This window comes from Psittacula echo (assembly GCF_963264785.1).
Source record: "Psittacula echo genome assembly, chromosome: 3".
NCBI classification, from domain to species: Eukaryota; Metazoa; Chordata; class Aves; order Psittaciformes; family Psittacidae; genus Psittacula; species Psittacula echo.
In genome coordinates this window covers 19,816,589-19,835,320 of record NC_137736.1, presented here as the reverse complement: position 1 = coordinate 19,835,320, position 18,732 = coordinate 19,816,589, and the positions used below count along the sequence as shown (strand labels likewise).

General features: G+C 37.3%; 1 protein-coding gene across 6 annotated transcripts; it reads left to right on the top strand.

Annotated features, from left to right (window-relative positions):
• Window position 1: 1 nt before the first annotated feature.
• Window positions 2-18,199, top strand: CEP97 (centrosomal protein 97). 6 transcript variants are annotated; one of them, XM_080614097.1, is made up of 12 exons: window positions 2-133; window positions 1,298-1,440; window positions 2,290-2,448; window positions 2,821-2,922; window positions 3,540-3,653; window positions 4,942-5,108; window positions 6,341-6,505; window positions 8,255-8,385; window positions 8,946-9,702; window positions 10,808-10,913; window positions 11,968-12,136; window positions 13,515-18,199. In XM_080614097.1, the coding sequence occupies exons 1-12, from the start codon at window positions 79-81 to the stop codon at window positions 13,604-13,606; spliced, it is 2,160 nt and encodes a 719-aa protein (XP_080470223.1). In that variant the 5' UTR covers window positions 2-78; the 3' UTR covers window positions 13,607-18,199. The 6 variants fall into 6 exon arrangements, with proteins under 6 accessions (XP_080470223.1, XP_080470222.1, XP_080470220.1 ...); XM_080614096.1 differs by having other exon boundaries at window positions 12,539-18,199; XM_080614094.1 differs by having other exon boundaries at window positions 12,314-18,199.
• Window positions 18,200-18,732: the final 533 nt, after the last annotated feature.

Here is an 18,732-nt window from a genome sequence, read left to right as displayed (position 1 = left end):
CATCATTCCCATTGCGGAACAAGACAGCCAATCAGCGCCTGGCGCTCGTTTCCCTGGCGGTGTTGGCAAGTGGGAAGTATGGCGTCGACAGGGGTTGCGGCGAGGATTGAGGTTGTCTCGACGGTTGGAGGGGGTAAGGGAAGCTCCGGAGGCAGTGAGCCTAGTGGTTGCTGGACGGCCGAATTGCACGCTTTGGTGGCCGTCCGGGCGTTGCTGAGGCGGGGGTTTGTTTCGGTCTCCGTTGTGTGCTGTCAAGGGGCGGGGGCGCGCAGCTCACCCTGGGAGATGTAGTGCGGACAGAGCCGTGCGCGGGGCTCGGAATAAAAGCCCCCAAAGACCCTGCAGCGTGGGTAGTGAGCTGTGGGAATGGAAGTCGTGGGTGGCTTGCTATTCCCCTCGTCGCTCTCCGAGTTCCTCCCCGCTTGTGTCTGGCACCTGAGGTCTCCAAGGGGGACTGGAAGCGGCCAGGACAGCGACGAGCGAGGAGAGCGGCGCTTAGGCAGCCCGTCCTGAGGAATGGGGATAGTAGCCTGGCAGTGCGTTTGGCTCTGGGCATGGCTGGGAGTGGCTCGGAGAGGGTCTGTCCGAACTGATGAGGCCCGGGCCAATGAGAAGGGGTTTGCCTTTAGCCTAGTAGAAAGTAGGCCAGGAATTGAAATAAGGCCCCTTTTTCCTACAGCGGAGGACAGGGAGGTCGTGCAGTCTTGCTTTCTGCCTGTGCCTGAAAGGACGGTGCGTTATAGTAACACAAATCTGTCTTTGAAAGCTCAGTGAGTGAGTAGAGGCCTGAGTAAAAATTGTGAGCTTCTGAGATCTGTTAATGTGTCTAGTAGACAAACGAGTAACAAGCAATTCTGAAATATTTTCTTGCATACTGAGAGCCTGTTAGGAAAATCTCATTCCCAAAGTATTATACCAGTGAGGCTTTATAATATAAAATTATGTTATCTTTCTTAAGATATATTCATATATATATATATACGTAGTTCACACTGTATACTAAATAGTCATGCTTAAGCAAGCAAAGCAGAGCACCCTGCTCATTGTAAGGACAGATGGCCCTTAAATAGGGAAATGTGCTTCTCTGAATCTTAAAAGGTGCCCACAAAGGTTAAAGGATACCCCCAGACAACCAAGATAGTGCCAGCATCCTAGCTTCTCTAACACCTCTGTGAAACCCTCCCATTGTCTGGCATTGTAGATAAGTAACTATAGCAAGACTGATTACTAGGATGTCTAGGTCAATAGAGAAGCAGGTGGATAATGATGCTGGTTTTATTTTTATTTTTCCTCTAAGGTTTGGTAGTCAACTGGTCAGGTCAAGGATTGCAAAAACTGGGTTCAACATTACCCTGTGATGCTGATACTCACACTCTCATTCTGGACAAAAACCAGATAATTAAATTAGAACACTTGGAGAAATACAGGAATTTGATGCAGGTCAGTGTTATTTAATTTGAATTTGCTATGAAATAATGGCTGTGACGCTAATTATTATACTTCTGCTTCAAGGTCATATTTTGCAATTAAAAATTAGCAGTTACTGTCTTCACAGGAGAATAAGTGGTGGCTTAGTAAAATACAAAGCTTTGTTTTCATGGTAGCTCTACAGTTAGCTAGTGGGAGAGGCTGTCACCTGGGTAACTAAAAAGTGAACTAAATAAATCTGAATTGGGGGTGTTGGTGTCACTCAGAAAGTCACTGATAACCCAAATTTTTATACTACTTAGCTTTTCAATACCGGAGTTTGTAACGTGAAAAATAACTTTATATTTCCTCTGTGTAATTGTAAACATGCAGACATACATACAAGACTTTCCTCCATTTGGGCTTCAGAATTTTTCACAAAGGAATCGTATCAGTAGCCTTAATTTACAAGAAGGAAAAAAAGCCATGCAGATTAGGCTAAAATAGAAATAACAAATAAATTAAAGTGAAGTGGAAGGGATCTATGTAGCCTTGCTAACGTATCAATCCATATGGGCCCTGATGTTGCTAGTTCTCTATTTTAAGACTAGCAGCAGTCCATTTAATTTCATGAGCATATTAGTGATAACAGTGTTAAGCTTCTGCATGGTGTTTGCAAAAATCAGAGTATTAATGTCTGTGGCAAAGTTGTAAAAGTCCATGTTAATTATTACAAAGTGCCTCCAGGTAGACCAGAAGTTTATGCTTAGGTTGAAGAAGTTCCTGGTGGATTAAATTTTTAACCACTAAAAGTAAAAGCCTTTTCTGTCTGTGCAGTTTAATAGTTTAAACTGTTTCTTTTATTTGTGTGTCAATCTGCAGCTCTCTGTAGCCAACAACCGGTTGGTGAGAATGATGGGTGTAGCAAAACTGACTAATCTCCGGGTGCTAAACTTGCCTCATAATAGTATTGGGTATGTGGAAGGACTGAAGGATTTGGTGCACCTAGAATGGCTGAACTTGGCAGGAAATAACCTTAAGGTAAAATATTTAGTCTTTTGCATTTTTCAGAATCTAGTGTTGTAGAAATTTGGAAAAATACTACGAAGAATTGGAACAAATGTTGATGTTTTGCGTCTACTGGCTTATGAAATAGAAGAGGCAGCTTTTGGACAAGAATTGTTTAGGAACAAAATAAAAGGTTTGATGTCTAAATTAATGAGAATTGGGAAATAGTCCCCCAAATAGAAAAAAAATTATTGTCTTTAAAATGAAACTGTATAAAAATTCAGTTTTCATTTTTGGTTACTTATCTGGTGGTTTTTAACTGTTATAAATTATTTTGAAACCTATTTAATGTAACTGTTACTTAAAAGAGAGTTACTGTAATTGACTTCTTTTTTTTTTTTGTAGGCCATTGAACAAATCAATTCCTGTCTGTCTCTTCAGCATCTTGATTTGTCAGACAACAATATAGCTCAATTAGGTGATCTCTCCAAGCTGAAGTTGCTGAAGGTAGGTGCTATTTTATCTCTGGATTTGTTACATTCTTTGTATGAAAGCAGTCATTCAATCAAAAATATCATAGAAATTTGCTATGAAAATTGCTGCCTTTTAAAGCATTCATTATTCAAACACTAGTCTTAAAACATTTTAATTAATCACTATAATTTCCAGAGGGAAGCATATAAAAGTTCTTTTCCTTGTTTTCAAGTTGCAGGAGCTGATGGGTTTTTTGTTTTGTTTTTCTATAATTACTCTAATGTTTTTGGTAAAGATAACAGGGTGAGATCTTGTTCGTAGCTCTTGGCTCTCTTATTTCATGTCGTGAATCAAGACAAAACATGGTGCTAATTCCTTCAGCACAAACACTGTAGAGAAAAAATGTTTCAAATTCTTTTTTTTTTTTTTTTTTTTTTTTTCTGTGACGGTACTTATGCTTTTTGAAACAAGAAACTTTTTCTTTCATTATGTGAAACAATAAAAATCAGTTTTCCCTTGCTGGAATAAACAAAAGTAACTTTGATACCAGAAAGCCTTAATTATAGTTCTTTTGTGTTTATTGTGCAGATATTGTCTGAACAAAAACTGTGATCAAACATACATTTCATCACTATATTTTTATTTTACAGACTCTGTTGCTACATGGAAATATTATAACTTCACTTCGCACTGCCCCTGTTTGTCTGCCTCAGAATCTGACTGTTTTTTCTTTGGCAGAAAATGAAATCAGAGACTTAAATGAGGTAAGATACTTTGCCTTTAAGTAGACTGAAAGAGGTAGTGTGATAATTCTGTTGAAGATGTAACTGAAAATGAGCTCTCTCCTTTGAAAGAAACAACCCATGTTGATAGAAGTAACTTTTAGTAGTTTATACGTGATAACTATACTAACATTAGCTGCCTTTGAATTTAAAAATTTATCCTATAAAGATAAATTTTAAAATTTATCCTGTAAAGGAAATTTGCATTTTTTCTTTCATGTTTTTATATTATTCAAGGGCGTCGGAAGTATACTTTAAGGAATAAATTCACAGAGAGCTTTTCATGATGAAGATTGAAAGCTGTGCTGATTAGCTGCTGCAGAGGGCTTCAGCAGCTGCTGTATTTAGAACAGATGTTTGAGATGTCATTGTTGCAACTGAATGATTTTGTGCCTATCTCTTATTTTATCTATTTCTCAAACACTGTATGAGAGAAAAATTCTGCCTGTACTTCTTGTATTTATTGTTTTGGGGTTGTTTCTTTTTTCTTTTTTTTTCTTTTCTTCTTTTTTTTTTCTTTTTTTTGTTTGTTTGTTTAATATAAGTAGCAGCCAAAACTGCCAGTTGGAATTCCATGCTGGAAGAAAAGTCTTATTTTGGTGATATGTCTCCTCTTCAAAATGTGACAGTGTTTCTCCAGCTTTTACCCTTGCCATTTTTTTTTTTGTCAAAATCTCAATGCCTGTTGCAGTAGACTGGAATCATAGAAATAATATACTTTTCTGTACTTAAAGACCCATTCCCAGATTTTAAGAGAAGCTAGTGGTTTCCAAGGGCTATAGTACTTAAAGGAGAATTAATGGGAAAATGGCAGTAATCGATAGAAGGTCCTTTGAAGATTGTAGAATTCTAGAATGGTTTGGGTTGGAAGGGGCCTTAAAGCTCATCCAGTTCCAACTCCTGCTATGGGCAGGGACATCTTCCACTAGACCAGGTTGCTCAAAGCCTCATTCAGCCTGGCCTTGAACACTTCCAGGAATGGAGCATCCACAGCTTCTCTGAATAACCTGTTCCAGTGTCACATCACCCTCACAGTGAAGAATTTCTTCAGTATATCTCATCTAAATCCCTCTTCCAATTTAAAGCCACTGTTCCTTGTCCTGTCACTGCATGCCCTTGTAAAAAGATGTTCAAAAGGGAATGCGATTGTCAGAGTATTTGTAATTATGTTGTTTTGTGTGAGATGTCTAGCTGTTTCTAGGAGAAATGTGGTACATTCTGTAAGCATTTAATGATTCTATTCAGTTAAAAAATGTCTTGTTCTCTTAAGGTTTCCTTCCTGACCTCTCTCCGTCAGTTGGAACAGTTGTCAATTATGAACAATCCTTGTGTGATGGCCACACCTTCTATCCCTGGCTTTGACTACAGGCCATATATTGTGAGCTGGTGTCTGAACCTTAAAGTTCTAGATGGATATGTGATTTCTCAGAAGGAAAGGTGATACAATAGTATTAAATCTCTAAAATTATTAAATAAAGTTTGGCTAAACTGAAATACTATTTTTATGTAATAAAAAAATGGAAAAGTGCTAATGATTTGAAATTGTCTTGCTAAGGGCCGTATGAGATACAGGCCAATGAAAATTTAGCAAAAGCTGCAATGTTTCAAATGTTGCACTGGAATTATGCAAGAACTCATGTTTATTTAAGTAGATGTATGAAGTTAAGCTTTTGTTTTGTTACTCAACTCACAGTAGTACTTTTGCAGAGCAAAACTGTGGCAGCAATTTATCAATGGTCTGTTACCCCCTTCCAGCCTCTTTGACTTTGCAGAATGAGACAATAGGTAGATGTGCAAGTATTATCTTAGAGGAAGCTCAAACATGCCCTTTTATAAAGGGCCTTATTTGCATGTGCATTTCTAGACTTGGCATTTTTTCTATTAATTAGTAAAATATTATTTAGTTTGAATCACTTGTTACTGTAATCATTGTGGTCATTGTATCACTATATCTGTGGGACAGTAGGGATGTCTTCTTGAAGTTCTTGACGTCAGAACAGTCCAGGCATAAATATCATCCAGTCTAAACACAGTCTGATTCTAGTCCAATACGTTAACATATTGCAGGACATTTAATTTATTCTTTTTTTGCCTGTTACTAAAATAAAAAGCTGCCTTTTTGGTCAAAGTTAAATGAGTTCTGTTTGCCCATAACATGACTTTCTCAAAAAAGTGCCTGTAAGAATTCCAGATTTTTTTTTTTCTTTTTTTCATGGTTAATGGGATTTTCTTATTAACTGTATTATATATAGATCTATTAAATGTTCTAGGACTGAAGAGCATTTAATTTAAAAGCAGGTTTCAGTTGTTGAATACTTTTGGTAAGATATGCTCTCTGTGCCTGTTCTGCATGTTTGTGTGAACTTTTCTGTGAGTGCTTTGCTGATTAATTCATTGACACAAGTGTATTTTCAGTGCTTGAAGACCACACACAGATAAAGCAGAGACTGCACAGTTTTGGTCAGTTGTTTGTTTCATCAGTGCTCATGTAAAGGAATACCTCTTCATTATCCTGTAATGAAATTCTCAGTTCCTCTGGGCTTATAGTCTATGTTTTGATTAGATTTGTAGATTAGCATGTAAGTACCCACTAGAAGAACTGGTAATCAAAGGAGAGTCAGGGATTTTATGCTATACATTAATGGTTACTGTTTTCCCACTCCTAACAGTTTGAAAGCAGAATGGCTCTACAGTCAAGGTAAAGGAAGATCATACCGACCTGGGCAGCATGTTCAGCTAGTCCAGTACTTGGCTATTGTTTGTCCTCTTATATCTACGTATGGTCTCCAGACTGAAGAGGATGCCAAACTGGAAAAAGTACTGAGTAAGCAAAGGTGAGAACTTCTTGTTTCCCTCTAGTTAGAGAACGTAAGTGAGAATATAGTGATATGTCTCATGGTTTAGATATAATATTTCCATGTAAGTATTTCAAAGCAACAGTGAGGACTGAAGATAAGAGGAGTAATGGCAGTATGGGAGGTGGCCTAGAGGGGAATGAGAGGCAAAACAGCAGTGGCAGGAGTGTTTCTTGCATGCTGGGCCATCTAGGGGCAAATTCTCTATATTTTTTCAGTCTGTTCTCTGTAGGACATTGAAGGTTATTTGTGTTATTTTTACCACAGCCCTATCTACTGAGAGGTTTTTTTTTCCCCACAGAGAAAGTAAGGCAAACCTCAGAAAGAGCTTAGATAAACTTTCATTTTAGTTTTAAATGAAGATTATTGTGGTAAACTTGTGTATTAGCCACTTCTTTTGTTGTTAGTGTGTTCTTTCTTAGTTTTAAAGTTAAGGTTGTTCTTTGAGGGACACTGTTCCCGGTGGTGCATATCACAATATCTGTATCTGGCATCTCAGGACTGTCAGCAGAGGCCTTTGTAGAGCCTGTTGGTTCTGCCAGCAGCAGCTGTTCTGCTAAAGTCTGTGCAAGTAGAAAAGGAGAGTTACTGTGGTGCACTTTCCTCCTATGAAAACTAATTGGGTGAACTACTTGGGATTAAAAGCCAGAAAACATAAGCATACACGTATCCCAGTTCCCCAGGACCTAGTGACAAAGCCTTTTTGCAGAAAGATCAGAGCAGAAGGCTCAGCTCAAAGGAGCAGGCCATGTAAGTTGCACAGTGGGGTTAGAAAGCTGGGCAACAGAAGTGTTGTGCTAAGCAGAAGGGCGATATCTCATCAAATGGGCTGGAAACTTGGGAGGATCTGGAAGGAGCTGCTACATGCTTTTTTAGTGTAGATTGATTTCCAAGAGGAAATTATAGACCTGTTGGGGGTATTTCAGAGGAGAAGGTACAATAAAAGCATACTGACATTTGAAATTTCCAGTTAAGTGCTCTGATGTTCATATGATGTTTCTGGGGAAAATGCAAGAAGCTGACTTGGAAAATAGAATTCTTTAAAAACAACCCCAACAAGCAAATAAAAATCCCCTCACCAAAAAACAACCCCTTAAAATCTCAAGTACATAAATATATATAATTGCACACGCATGTGATTTACAAGGCATTTTGACTTTCTGACCTCTACTTCATGATCTTTGAATTTACCTGAGCTGAAACAACCTGTGTTTATTCTCAGTTTGTAAAAGATGATGTTATGTTTGTGTCAATGCTGATTTGTATTAGTATTTTGTCCCTTTGATAACAGGGACACACTTTCCTTATTCAGTCATTTTCAAATGTAAAAGACACTCCCTCTATTCCTCAAACTCCTCTATAAGTACAAGGTTTCCTGCAGCAGACAGTTAAAATATCTGCATATCTTTCTGGTGTATAGAAATACTTCCTGGTTTTCAGTCTATTGTCAGAATTGCATGTTTGATTTTTTTTTTTTTTTTTTTTTTTTTAAATATATGTACATGTAATGAAGAAAAAGGGGCAGGAAGAAGAACAGGAGCAGTCTGTTTAATCCCTAGTTTGTGAGTAGTCCTGTCAGCGTCTTGTAGGGATCTGTATAACTAGCCTCTTGGTTAGAATGGTTTGATCACTTATTTCCTTCGAAGTAGCTGAAAGTTTCTTTTAGATGTTTTCTGTATCCCAGAACTTTAAAAGAAATATAAAAATCTGTTGGAACTCTGTGCATAGGTTCCACCAGAGGCAGTTGATGCATCAAAACCAAAATGAAGGACCACCTACATCTACTCCCAACAAAACACTGCCAGTCACTCATGAGCACAGCAGTCCAGCCCAGCCACCACAGATAGTTCTTGAAAGGGGTAAGAAGCTAATCTGCACCTGTGAGCTAACCTGTGGAAAAATTGTTTGGTTGTTTTTGGTTTTGGTTTTTTTTTTTGTAACATAGGTAACTGAAGGTAATTTCTGATCAAAGGCCTGTTATTAGTCTATTGAGTTTTGGAGACTTTCAACTGAAGTTATACTTTGTTTTCTAAAATTCATGTTTATTCATGTCTTGAATGTCTTTCACCTAATAATCTTACTAGACTGTTAGTAAGATTTTTAAGTGAAAAACACAAGCCAGTAAACTAAAGGGTTATTACTTTGACTGTTACATCTAATGAAAGTTATAACTTCCTGTGGAGGGGAGCCAGTTTGTGCAATTTACTGTACCCAGTATTTGCGAAATTTGTGGGTGTTAACTGTGATAAGCAGTTAGTGTTTTTATTCTACAGAAATAATGCTTGTCACTGCTGGCATTTTAGATCTTATACACCCAGGTTCAAACTATCTAAACCAAATTGTGAATCCCTGTGAATTAAATGAAGATATGTTATTGAAATACTGTGACACTTTTGAATATGGCTTTCTGCCTATCTAGAGCCACCTATGATCTGGAAGAATTCTTGGATTGGACCAAGTGCAAACGATGATCATTCCTATGCAGTAAAGAACACTTCTGTTCTTGAAAGAAGCTTTTGCAAGGAGCTATACCTTGAAGATATACAAACTGATGAAGACAAACTAAACAGCAGCCTTTTATCATCAGAGTCTACTTTCATGCCAGTTGCTTCAGAATTGTCTCCAGTGTCTCCTGCTTCAGACCTGAAGCTAGATGGAATCAGTCTGGGCTTAAAAGATGATGGTAATACAGTGATTGCATGTGTGAAGGACGTTAATAGCAGAGAAACAACTAACAAGCAAGAAGCTTCATGTGTTACTAGAGGGCACTCTAACAGAGAAGTGGGAAGCATGGAAACTCAAGAGAATATCAAAGAGAGTATTCTGTTGCCTTCTAATCCAGTAACAGATAGCCTGACTGCTAATACTAGCAACTGTTCAGCATCCTCTGGAGACCAAGTTCCACACAGTCACCCCAGCACCTCAGTAGGTTCTGAACCAGGAGTTACAACTCTCTGTCCTGACCAGATGACAGGAGAAAGTTCTGATTCATTAGCTGTTGTTGATCAAAGTGCAGCTGAACTGCAAAGAATGACTAAAGCAGCTACCAAGCTTCAAGCTTGCTGGAGAGGATTTTACACAAGGAACTATCATCTCCAAGCCAAGGAAGTGCGCTCTGAAATTCGACTAAACAGAATGCAGGAGCACATCATTTGCTTAACTGATGAAATAGAAAAGTAAGTTGAGGTCATGGTGTGTATTTTCAAATCTGAATGGATATAACCAGTGTTCCAGGATATTTCAGAACAGCTATAAATGGATCTTGATATAACTACTCACAGTTGAACCTAGCATTAGTAATATAAAACTGTGATTACAGTAGAGGATTGCTTCCTGTAAGAAAAACACAGTTACGCACATAGCTGTTCATATTCTCAAAGTGCCTTCTATGAGTGGGTTTGGGTTAGAATGCGGTTTTTTTTTTCCTATTCCTCTATTAGTAGGCCTTGCGTGTTTCACTGCATAACCAAAATAGAAATTGCTAAGTGTGTGATTTTTTTTTTTTTTCACTTGTCTCCTAGCAATTACAGTCTATAAATGAAGCGTCCGTATTGAGAGTCATTGCTCTGTTACTGCTGAGAAGAATTTTCTTTGCCTTGCATGATACAATTTTAAAATGTGATTCTATACTTGGTTCTGGTTTTGTGGTTTGTTTGTTGATTTGTTTTGTTGGGGTTTGTTTGTTGGTTTGTTTTGTGGTTTTTTGTGGGGGTTTTTATCCTGTGAAACCACATTTGGAGGAGGTCATTATCAAAGTTCCTCAATTTGTAAGACATAGATTGCAGATTTGGTTAATATGTTTCTGGATTAGCCCAGAAAAACAGTCTGACAGGCTCATTTTCTTTACTATCACAAGCCGCAAAAGTTCTGCGAATCAAATTGAGCCTGTGACCTTCTAGAAACTCTCAATGCTTACACATCATACCTATATCCAAGTGGTATCATTTAGGGAGAAGATAATTTCATAGTTTGAACTGAAGGAGCACTATTTTTTTGGGGGGGGGAGAGTTGTTCAGGAAAAAATGAAAAGCTCTGGTTCAGTTTATAAAAATACACTTAAAGTATTGGCAAGTTGATAAATGTGCTGCAGCAAAAGGAAGCAGAATCTTAACATAACTCTGAAAAAGAAACTTGAAATCAGCAGCTGGATATTGATGGCAAGACAGACTGCAGTAACACCTAAATGTTAGGCTCTGTTGTATCTTTCAAAAGTGCAGCTATGTAAGTAGGCATTTTTGTGTATTCTTGTTTATCTTATTGCTGAAATGTTGCTTATTTAAGCTGCATAAATTTGAATGTGTGTTCTTGCAGACTGAGAAAAGAGAAAGAGGAAGACAAGATTCAGAGGCTTGTACAGGAGGAAGCTGTCAGATTTCTTTGGAACCAGGTAGAGAGTTTAGTCCTCTTATTTTTCTGCTTACATATGAATTTGAAAAGCATTATTTCATACTGTAGATCCTGAAGAGATAGTCAATGTGGTTCATTTTTTCCAGTGATAACTTAGGTGGCTTATTGGAATGTACTTGCTGTGTTGTTTGCTATATTGGTGTTCTTCGGGAAAATAACACTCAGAAGTATTAGTGTTGGAACACTGGTTTTGTTACAGAAGGCTAAATTATAGCCTTGTGCGAGGAGGAGGACAAAATGCAAGGGAAGCTAAACAAATGTAGCAGAAGTGTGAAGAATGCTGTGACTGCTAGATGCCTAAGGCAAATGAAATGGTGTCAAGCTATGTTGCTTATGAGCAACTCATTTCTAAAGTAGAAAGGTTATTAATACGTCTTCTAATATGCTATTATTTCAAATATAAGACTATTTTCTTAAGCATGGTTTTTATCATTAAGGTTCCCCATCCTTTCTGTTTTTAAGAGCAAACTTCTTTTTCTTCAGGTTCTTGAAATGGAGGGCTTTTGTGCTCTGTCAGTGTTAGGCATCTAGGGTTAAAGGCCATTTTTTTTTTAACAGTAGGAAGACCTCATAGCAACCTTCCAGTATTTGAAGGGGGCCTACAAGGATTCTGGAGAGGGACTCTTCATTAGGGGCTGTAGTGACAGGACAAGGGGTAATGGGTTTAAACTTGAACAGGGGACATTTAGGTTAGATGTAAGGAAGAAGTTCTTTCCTTGGAGAGTGGTGAGGCACTGGAACAGGTTGCATAAAGTGGTACAAGCTCCATCCCTGGAGTGTTCAAGGCCAGGTTGGACTGAGCCTTGGGTGACATGGTCTAGGGTGAGGCGTCCCTGCCTATGGCAGGGGGGGTTGGAACTAGGTGATTTTAAGGTCCTTTCCAACCCAAACCACTGATCCTATATTCACTGAAGTGAAAATATAGTTCACTCGGTCTTAAATCTTATACTACTTTGTTGCTGATTGCAAGAAATACTTTAAAAATCAAAGTACTCAGTTGCATTTCATAATGAAATTCTTTCTCTACTTTACAGGTTAAATCCCTTCAACAATGGCAGCTTTCAGTGACACAAAATTTAGGTGCCACTTGGCAACCTGGGATCCCGTCAGCCAGTACTTTCTGTCCCTCTGAACCATCTATTCAGTCATCCACACTTCAGCAAGAAACCCCAGCAAATGCTAGTTCTGCTTGGTTAGTTCCAGGTAATGATGTTCTTCAAGAAAAGTCTTTTTTGCAGTTCCCAGATTCTGGTTTTCATTCTTCTGCAGCTGATCAGACTCATACTGGTGATTTGTGTAGCTCTGAGAAGAGTTTAACAGAAGGGACTGAGAGCTCTCTTTCAGTGGACATTGTCAAACAATGTGGCAATTCTGTTTCAGCATATTCTTCAGATGTAGAGGATGGCCATGGGGAATGTGGGCAAAGTAAAGAGAGCTCTACTGGTGAGCAGGACAACAGACTAATACAAGAGTATTTGAAATCTGTTCAGCAGCTGGAAGAGGCTGAGGAAGGGACAAATTGCAGTGATGAAACAGAGGGTAGATGGCTACAAATCACTGTTCCAGCAGAAAGCCAAGATTCTTCATCTGACACTGTCTTTACAGATCTCCCTCAGGGTACATCTTCCCCTGTCCAAGGTGAAATCAGTCAGACACCAGACAGCTGCAAACTGAATTCAGGAATGGTAGAAGGGAAGCAAACGGACTGCGAGTCTTCGTTTCAGATGCTGCATGTTGGAATAGCTGTATAATAGGCTCAGTTTCACAAAGGACTAGGGATTCCATTTCACTTTCCTTTCTTTTTCCCATTTCTACAAAACTTACTTTTTGTGTTCTGTTTCAGATTTTGCTTCATGTTAGTAATTTATGTTTTAGTTAGTATTTTATTAATGTTGCTGAGGACTGACACTTACTATGCTAACCTGAAATCAGCAAAGTTCTCAGTGACAATCGTTATGCACTTTATTTTCAAACATAAAACTAGTATCCTAATAACTGGCTTCCATTAAGTTAATTCTGAAGGTTGGAGGTGGGGGTAGTGTTTCCTGTAAATTCACATCAGTGAATGTGTTCATAAGTCTTTGAATTTTTTCCGAAGTACAGGATTGAGTGCTTACTTTGCTAAGAGAAGGAAACAAAATAGGAAGAAACAGAGTCAGTGGAGTCAATATAGGCACTGTGTGTGTGTATGGATACAACCTGATGATAAAGATGAAAGCAGTTGCCTTTCAGACTTTTTTTGACTTTAGCAATAGTAGTTTGGTCAGTGTTTCAAAGATTCATTCCATGAAACCAGTGTCCATGTCAGTGACTTTTTTGTCACTTAATTGAAACTGCTGGCTAGGAATTAGGTCATTTACATACATACTGAAACAAGGACTACAGGAGGTAAGACCTTGGGGATGTTTGCCCTGGGGTTGCGTTTTCCTGCTTTCTCAGGTAAGACTCAAAGTAGAACCAGTAACAGCTTTTACTAAATAAAGAATTTCAAAAGGGCATATGATGTGGGAACATCATATCAGAGACTGCACTGCTGGGTTACAGTAGCAGACTTGGTGACTTATGTTTTGCTTCCAACAAGGATGCTACTGTCATTGTGGGATTTGGATCTGCATGGCTTTCAGGACACTGTTGTGTTTGATGGATCACAACTACTTCTATCTACAGGTATAAATATGGCAAATGCCATGGCTTAAAACTATTTCTTGACATCTATGTGGAGTTTTCTGTTTGTTATTTTCTCTGTATTTCTGTTATTTGATATTGTAATTAGATGTGGATAAAAAGTTGTGTTTCTTCCCTATTGGCAAATGCACTAAGTTACCTAGGTTATGCTTTTCATTTAAACACTGGGCAAAGCAATAGGGTTCGTACCTTGCCTAGCCACTGACATCTTGGTTTCAGGGGGGTTTTAATGGAAAAAGATCAGGTATCTCAGTGTACTGCAAAAGTGGCAAGGGAAATCTGTTTTGCCATATAATTTGTGATGGACACTAGTAAAATAAGAGGTGATGTTGTGACTTCTAGGGGTCAGTTCAGTTTGCTAATACTGCATTTTGCAATGTGTACTGGAAGGCCAGCGTTTCAGTAGTTTGCTAATGCTCACTTTTTCAATATAAAGGCACATACATATTCTAATTCTCTGAATCCACAGGTTAACTTTTGGTGCTATGGTGTCATTAAAATAAACTAGTGCTGTTTTCAAGTGACTTTTATGGCCGTGATACTATGTAAAGTAACTTAATTTTTGTAAAAGCTTTGATTGCTTGTCTATTTAGGTTCTGAGCTGAAATTTACCACGACTGAGGAGTTTGGCTTAAGGCCTCAAAATAGCCTTTATTTAGATTATAAATAGTGTATTGGACTTGTACCAACTATCTGACAAGTGGTGAAGTTCACCTTGGAAGAATAAAGCTTGCCTTTGTATATAAAGTAGCCATCATCTCTTTTTCCCCACCCCCAAAAAAGTAAGGTCTAGAGCACTGGCTTCCCTAAAGAGCTGTCGCTGCAGTCAAGCTGACATTCGACTGTACCTTGCATAAATGTTTAAGAAAAACAAACAGCTGAGCTGTTAGGTTCTTAATGTGCTCTCTAACTCAGTCTAGTTACAGCATGTTTGTAGCACAACCATATTCATAATTAGATCTTAGAACATTAGTGTGCTTGTGTATTAGAAGTGATACAGGTGTGTTAATGTATCACAACATCTAAATAACTGTTCAAAGAAGCATGTAGTCTACATGACCATACCCTTGCCCTCTGAAGGTTCTCAGCTTGTATTTTAATCTTCCATGCTTGGAAATGCCTGCAGTTCATAGGAATTGGCTCAAAAAAATCTCATGTAAACCTTTAAGGAGACTTTCCTTTGGGTTTTGAAAGAGAAATTATTTCTGTGAAACAGGCCTCTTTGGGGCAGTGGTCAGGTGTAATAAAACAGTAAGTTCTTTTTCATGGCATAGTGCTGTATTAGCACATGCAGGACTTGACAGAAACTAGAACACTGTCTGGATAAAAATGTTTCACTTACTGAAGACAGTGAGGGGCCATGTATATTTTGGTATTTTGTATTATTGTCACTTTTGCTGCAGAATTAGAATGAGATACAACTTTAATTTTGGAGGTGTCAAAGGGGGAAAACTTGGTAAAACTTAATTTTTTATGGAAGCCCTAGATGTTTCTTGACATTTCCTCTTTTGTTAAGGGTGTGCATACACAAACACTAGATGACTTATTTTAGCTGATGACTAAGTCAACTGTTGGCTTTTCTTAACTTGTAACCGGCATATCCAAAAGTGATTTTTATGAAGCTACAGCAAAATGTGTACAAACATATAATAAGCTTTATCATACACCTTTGGGGAAGCTGTGCAATATGATTTTCTGATGTTCTGAAACCTTGAATGTATAGAAGATGAGTCGCTGAAATATACAGAAATCACAAAGAATTATGAAGTTTGATAGTCGTTTTTACAAGGTTACATATAATTAGTTTGTATGTACACAAAACATTTTTGTCCTGACTATTAAAATACATTCAGGGAAAGATATAATGGGGGATAGCTTGGAAGAATAAGAAATCAAACTGGATGGGTATTTAAAAATGGCGTGGTGGTTTGTTTTTTTTTTTTCCCCCCAGTCTGTTTTGAGCTCTCCAATCATGATATGGAAATACCATAGTTTAATATATGGCTTAACACTTATTTTTCATTATCTGTATAAGTTTTCTTAATCTATGTATGTAATATCCTTTTACCTGGATAGGGATGCCCAGCTCCCTTTGGAGATGGTGGAAATTTCATAAAGGAATTAGAAGACCTGTCATATGAAAATCCATGTCTGAAATTTTCCTCTTTTAATATAGTATGTCTTTCAGCATTTTCCTTTTGCAAGGCTTCATATTCATCAGAAGACTGTACTTTGCAGAAGGAAAGCTTGTCTGTTGTATTTTTGTCCAGGGTTGATGCAAGAGATTTCTAATGGTTATTTCTCAAGCAATGTTGTCAGCTCTGCTGTGAGTACAGTTCAAGCACTTCTTTAATTCTCTTCAGAAAAATCAGCTAAATATAGCTCAGATTAACTATTTAAACTGTGCCACGCAAGTAGTTTTGCCCCACATGAGGTGGTTGGCACATGCAAACCTTTTTCAGCTAGTCTGTGGCAGAAATTACTTTTGCTTTGTTTCCTAAAGGTAAGGACCTGGAGGAAGGTGGAAATGCATTTATGTGTGTTTTGTCTGTGATGGTGATACCAGCTGCTTTATGATTGCTATTTCAGTTTTCTCCCAATTATTTTTATAGCTTATACATTTTAGTCTTTCATGTAATGAAGAATGCATTTTTTTCTACTGCATGCAATATAAATATTTGATAGGTGCTGTTCTAGATGGCATTTGGAAAGAATATCATGAAAGCAGGCCTGTTCGCATTTTGTATTACAAGTTTACTTTAAGGTACTTTGTCTTATCTCCTCTGTGTTAGCTAACTTCATTACAAAAGAGTAAATTCTTAAAAAATTTAATTCTTTAATTCTTTAAAGAAAAATTTAATTTAATTTAAAAAATTTTTTAAAATTTAAAAAAATTTAATTCTTTAATTCTTAAAAAATTCTTAAAAAATTCTTAAAAAGAGCAATTCTTAGTAGCAACAGCAAGTAAACTTCTCTTTCTGTCTCTTCCATGAGCTGAGCTTAATGGTCACAAGTGGTTTTAGTACCAAAATATGTCATTTAAATGAATGGGAAATTTAACTTCAGACTGAAAGCAGCAACTGTGATGTGGTGTTTGTGTTTTGGTGGGGTTGGGTTTTTTTTTTTGGGGGGGGGGTTGGGTTTTGTTTTGGTAGTGGGTATTTTGGGTTTCCTTTTGCGACTATTCCTGTATGGTGCTATTTTAGAAGCAAAGAGCATGTGGGAAGGATGGAATTTTTGAAAGGGACTGAATATTGGCCTAGCTCTGCTTTCATTTCCTTAAAAGAAGTAGAGTCCTGCTTAAGTTGAGTCTTTGCGAACTGGCTGTCTAAATTGGGATTTTATCATATTTACATCTCCAGAAGAAATTTCTTGCTAGAAAGCAAGAAGTTATTAAGACTGAAAAATTCATTTTGTTGCTTCTAAAACAAAAATATCTTTCAGCAAATACTTGAGGAATTCCATGTTAAAACAAACTGCAGAAGCCTGTTTATAGTCAAGTTCCTTAAACAACCATAGATTCTACTGATTGTATGCAGCAATTTAAATAATGCACTTAGCAGCCAGTCTGCATGTATATAAAAAAACAAGTTTGGAGTTTTTTTCCTGAATAATGTTTGTATCTCATTGTACCTGCTTGCAAGTTGGTCCTGCCTTTTATGAAGTTGTATATATTGTCTCAAGAACTCCAATCTTAAATTTCTACTAGCATCTTAAATTTTTGTTTGTCAAACACATTGCTACATTCCTTTGAGACTACTTTTTAACTGGACTTGAAGTTACAATGTGTCTCTCACAGATACACTTTTTCCTGAGAGGCTAGAATTGTAGCATTTAGGGAAGTGTCGAATGACAGTATAATGTTTAAAAAAAAAAACAAAAACAAACAAACCCAACCTGGTCAGTTCATCTGCTTTTTGCTAGTGGGAGAGAGGCTCTTTCCTCTTCTTTTTTTTTTTTTTTTTTTTTTTTTTTTTTTTTTTTTTTTTGAGGACTGTGCCACCCAAATAAATAAGAATCAAGTATTCATGAAGTCTTTTTTTCATAGTTACAGGCTTGGGGTTTTTTTCCCAGTTTGGCTTTATAGGACAAGAGAAAACACTTGCTTTCTATATGCCTGCCAGAAAGTTGGGGCTTTCTGTATATTTTTAAATGCTTTCTTTATGTCAGTAATGGAAAAAGCACAGGATCCTTTACTTGCAAAAGCGTGAAATCGTGTTTATCAGGAAGGGTGCTTTATCTTCTAGTAAGTGCCACACTCGCAATAAGAATCTACTTTTCTGGCTTCAGTACATGTACAAGTATATGGGGCAAATTCACTTGTAGCATAATTTTACTTAACTAGATTTTGTTTCACGGTAGTGTTCTACCTCTAAACTATAAACTGAAAAATTAACAATTAGGCGTTGATTTCTCTTTCTACTTATCACTGTTTTCTGTGAAGAATGGTGGGTGGTTAATTGGTACAGTTGGTATATTTTCTATAAGTGTTTACATTTCTGGATTTGTTTCTTAAATATTTTGTTTGTACCTCTGAGTTTTGAAATTTAAATAAATTATTTGTACGTTTATTGAAATTAACTTGTATTAACTTGTACTTTGGCCTGACTCTTATAGCTAATAATGTCTTGCGATTGGAGTGCTCTTTTAGAGATAGAAAGTTTAGAAATACAAATGGGTGATGACAAGGTAAGCATTAGCATTCCTCACTTTTTACAGCTTTTTACAGCTTAATGGCCCACTGTTTCAGTGTTGAAGACACTAAAAGTTTGGAAGAGTACTTGACATTTATACCCAAATTGATCAGTAGAAAATACCACTGAAATTGGTATTTGTGATTTGCAGTCCTTTGTTTATGTCACTGGCCCTATCTTCCATGTTCTTAATTCCCTACTGTGTTTAAATTGAAAGATGTGGCAGTATTCTGTACAGAGCTTTCTAGAAATAGGATTAAGGCTGTGGGCTTATCAAGAGAAATATAATCGCAAAGCATGTTTTCCGCTCTTCTACTATTTTGGTTTGGTCAGATACCTGATGTGTGTTTAAATTAAGACTAATGGAATGTATTTCAACTTTAACAAACAGTCCAGCAACTCAGGCATTCTAGGAAAGTT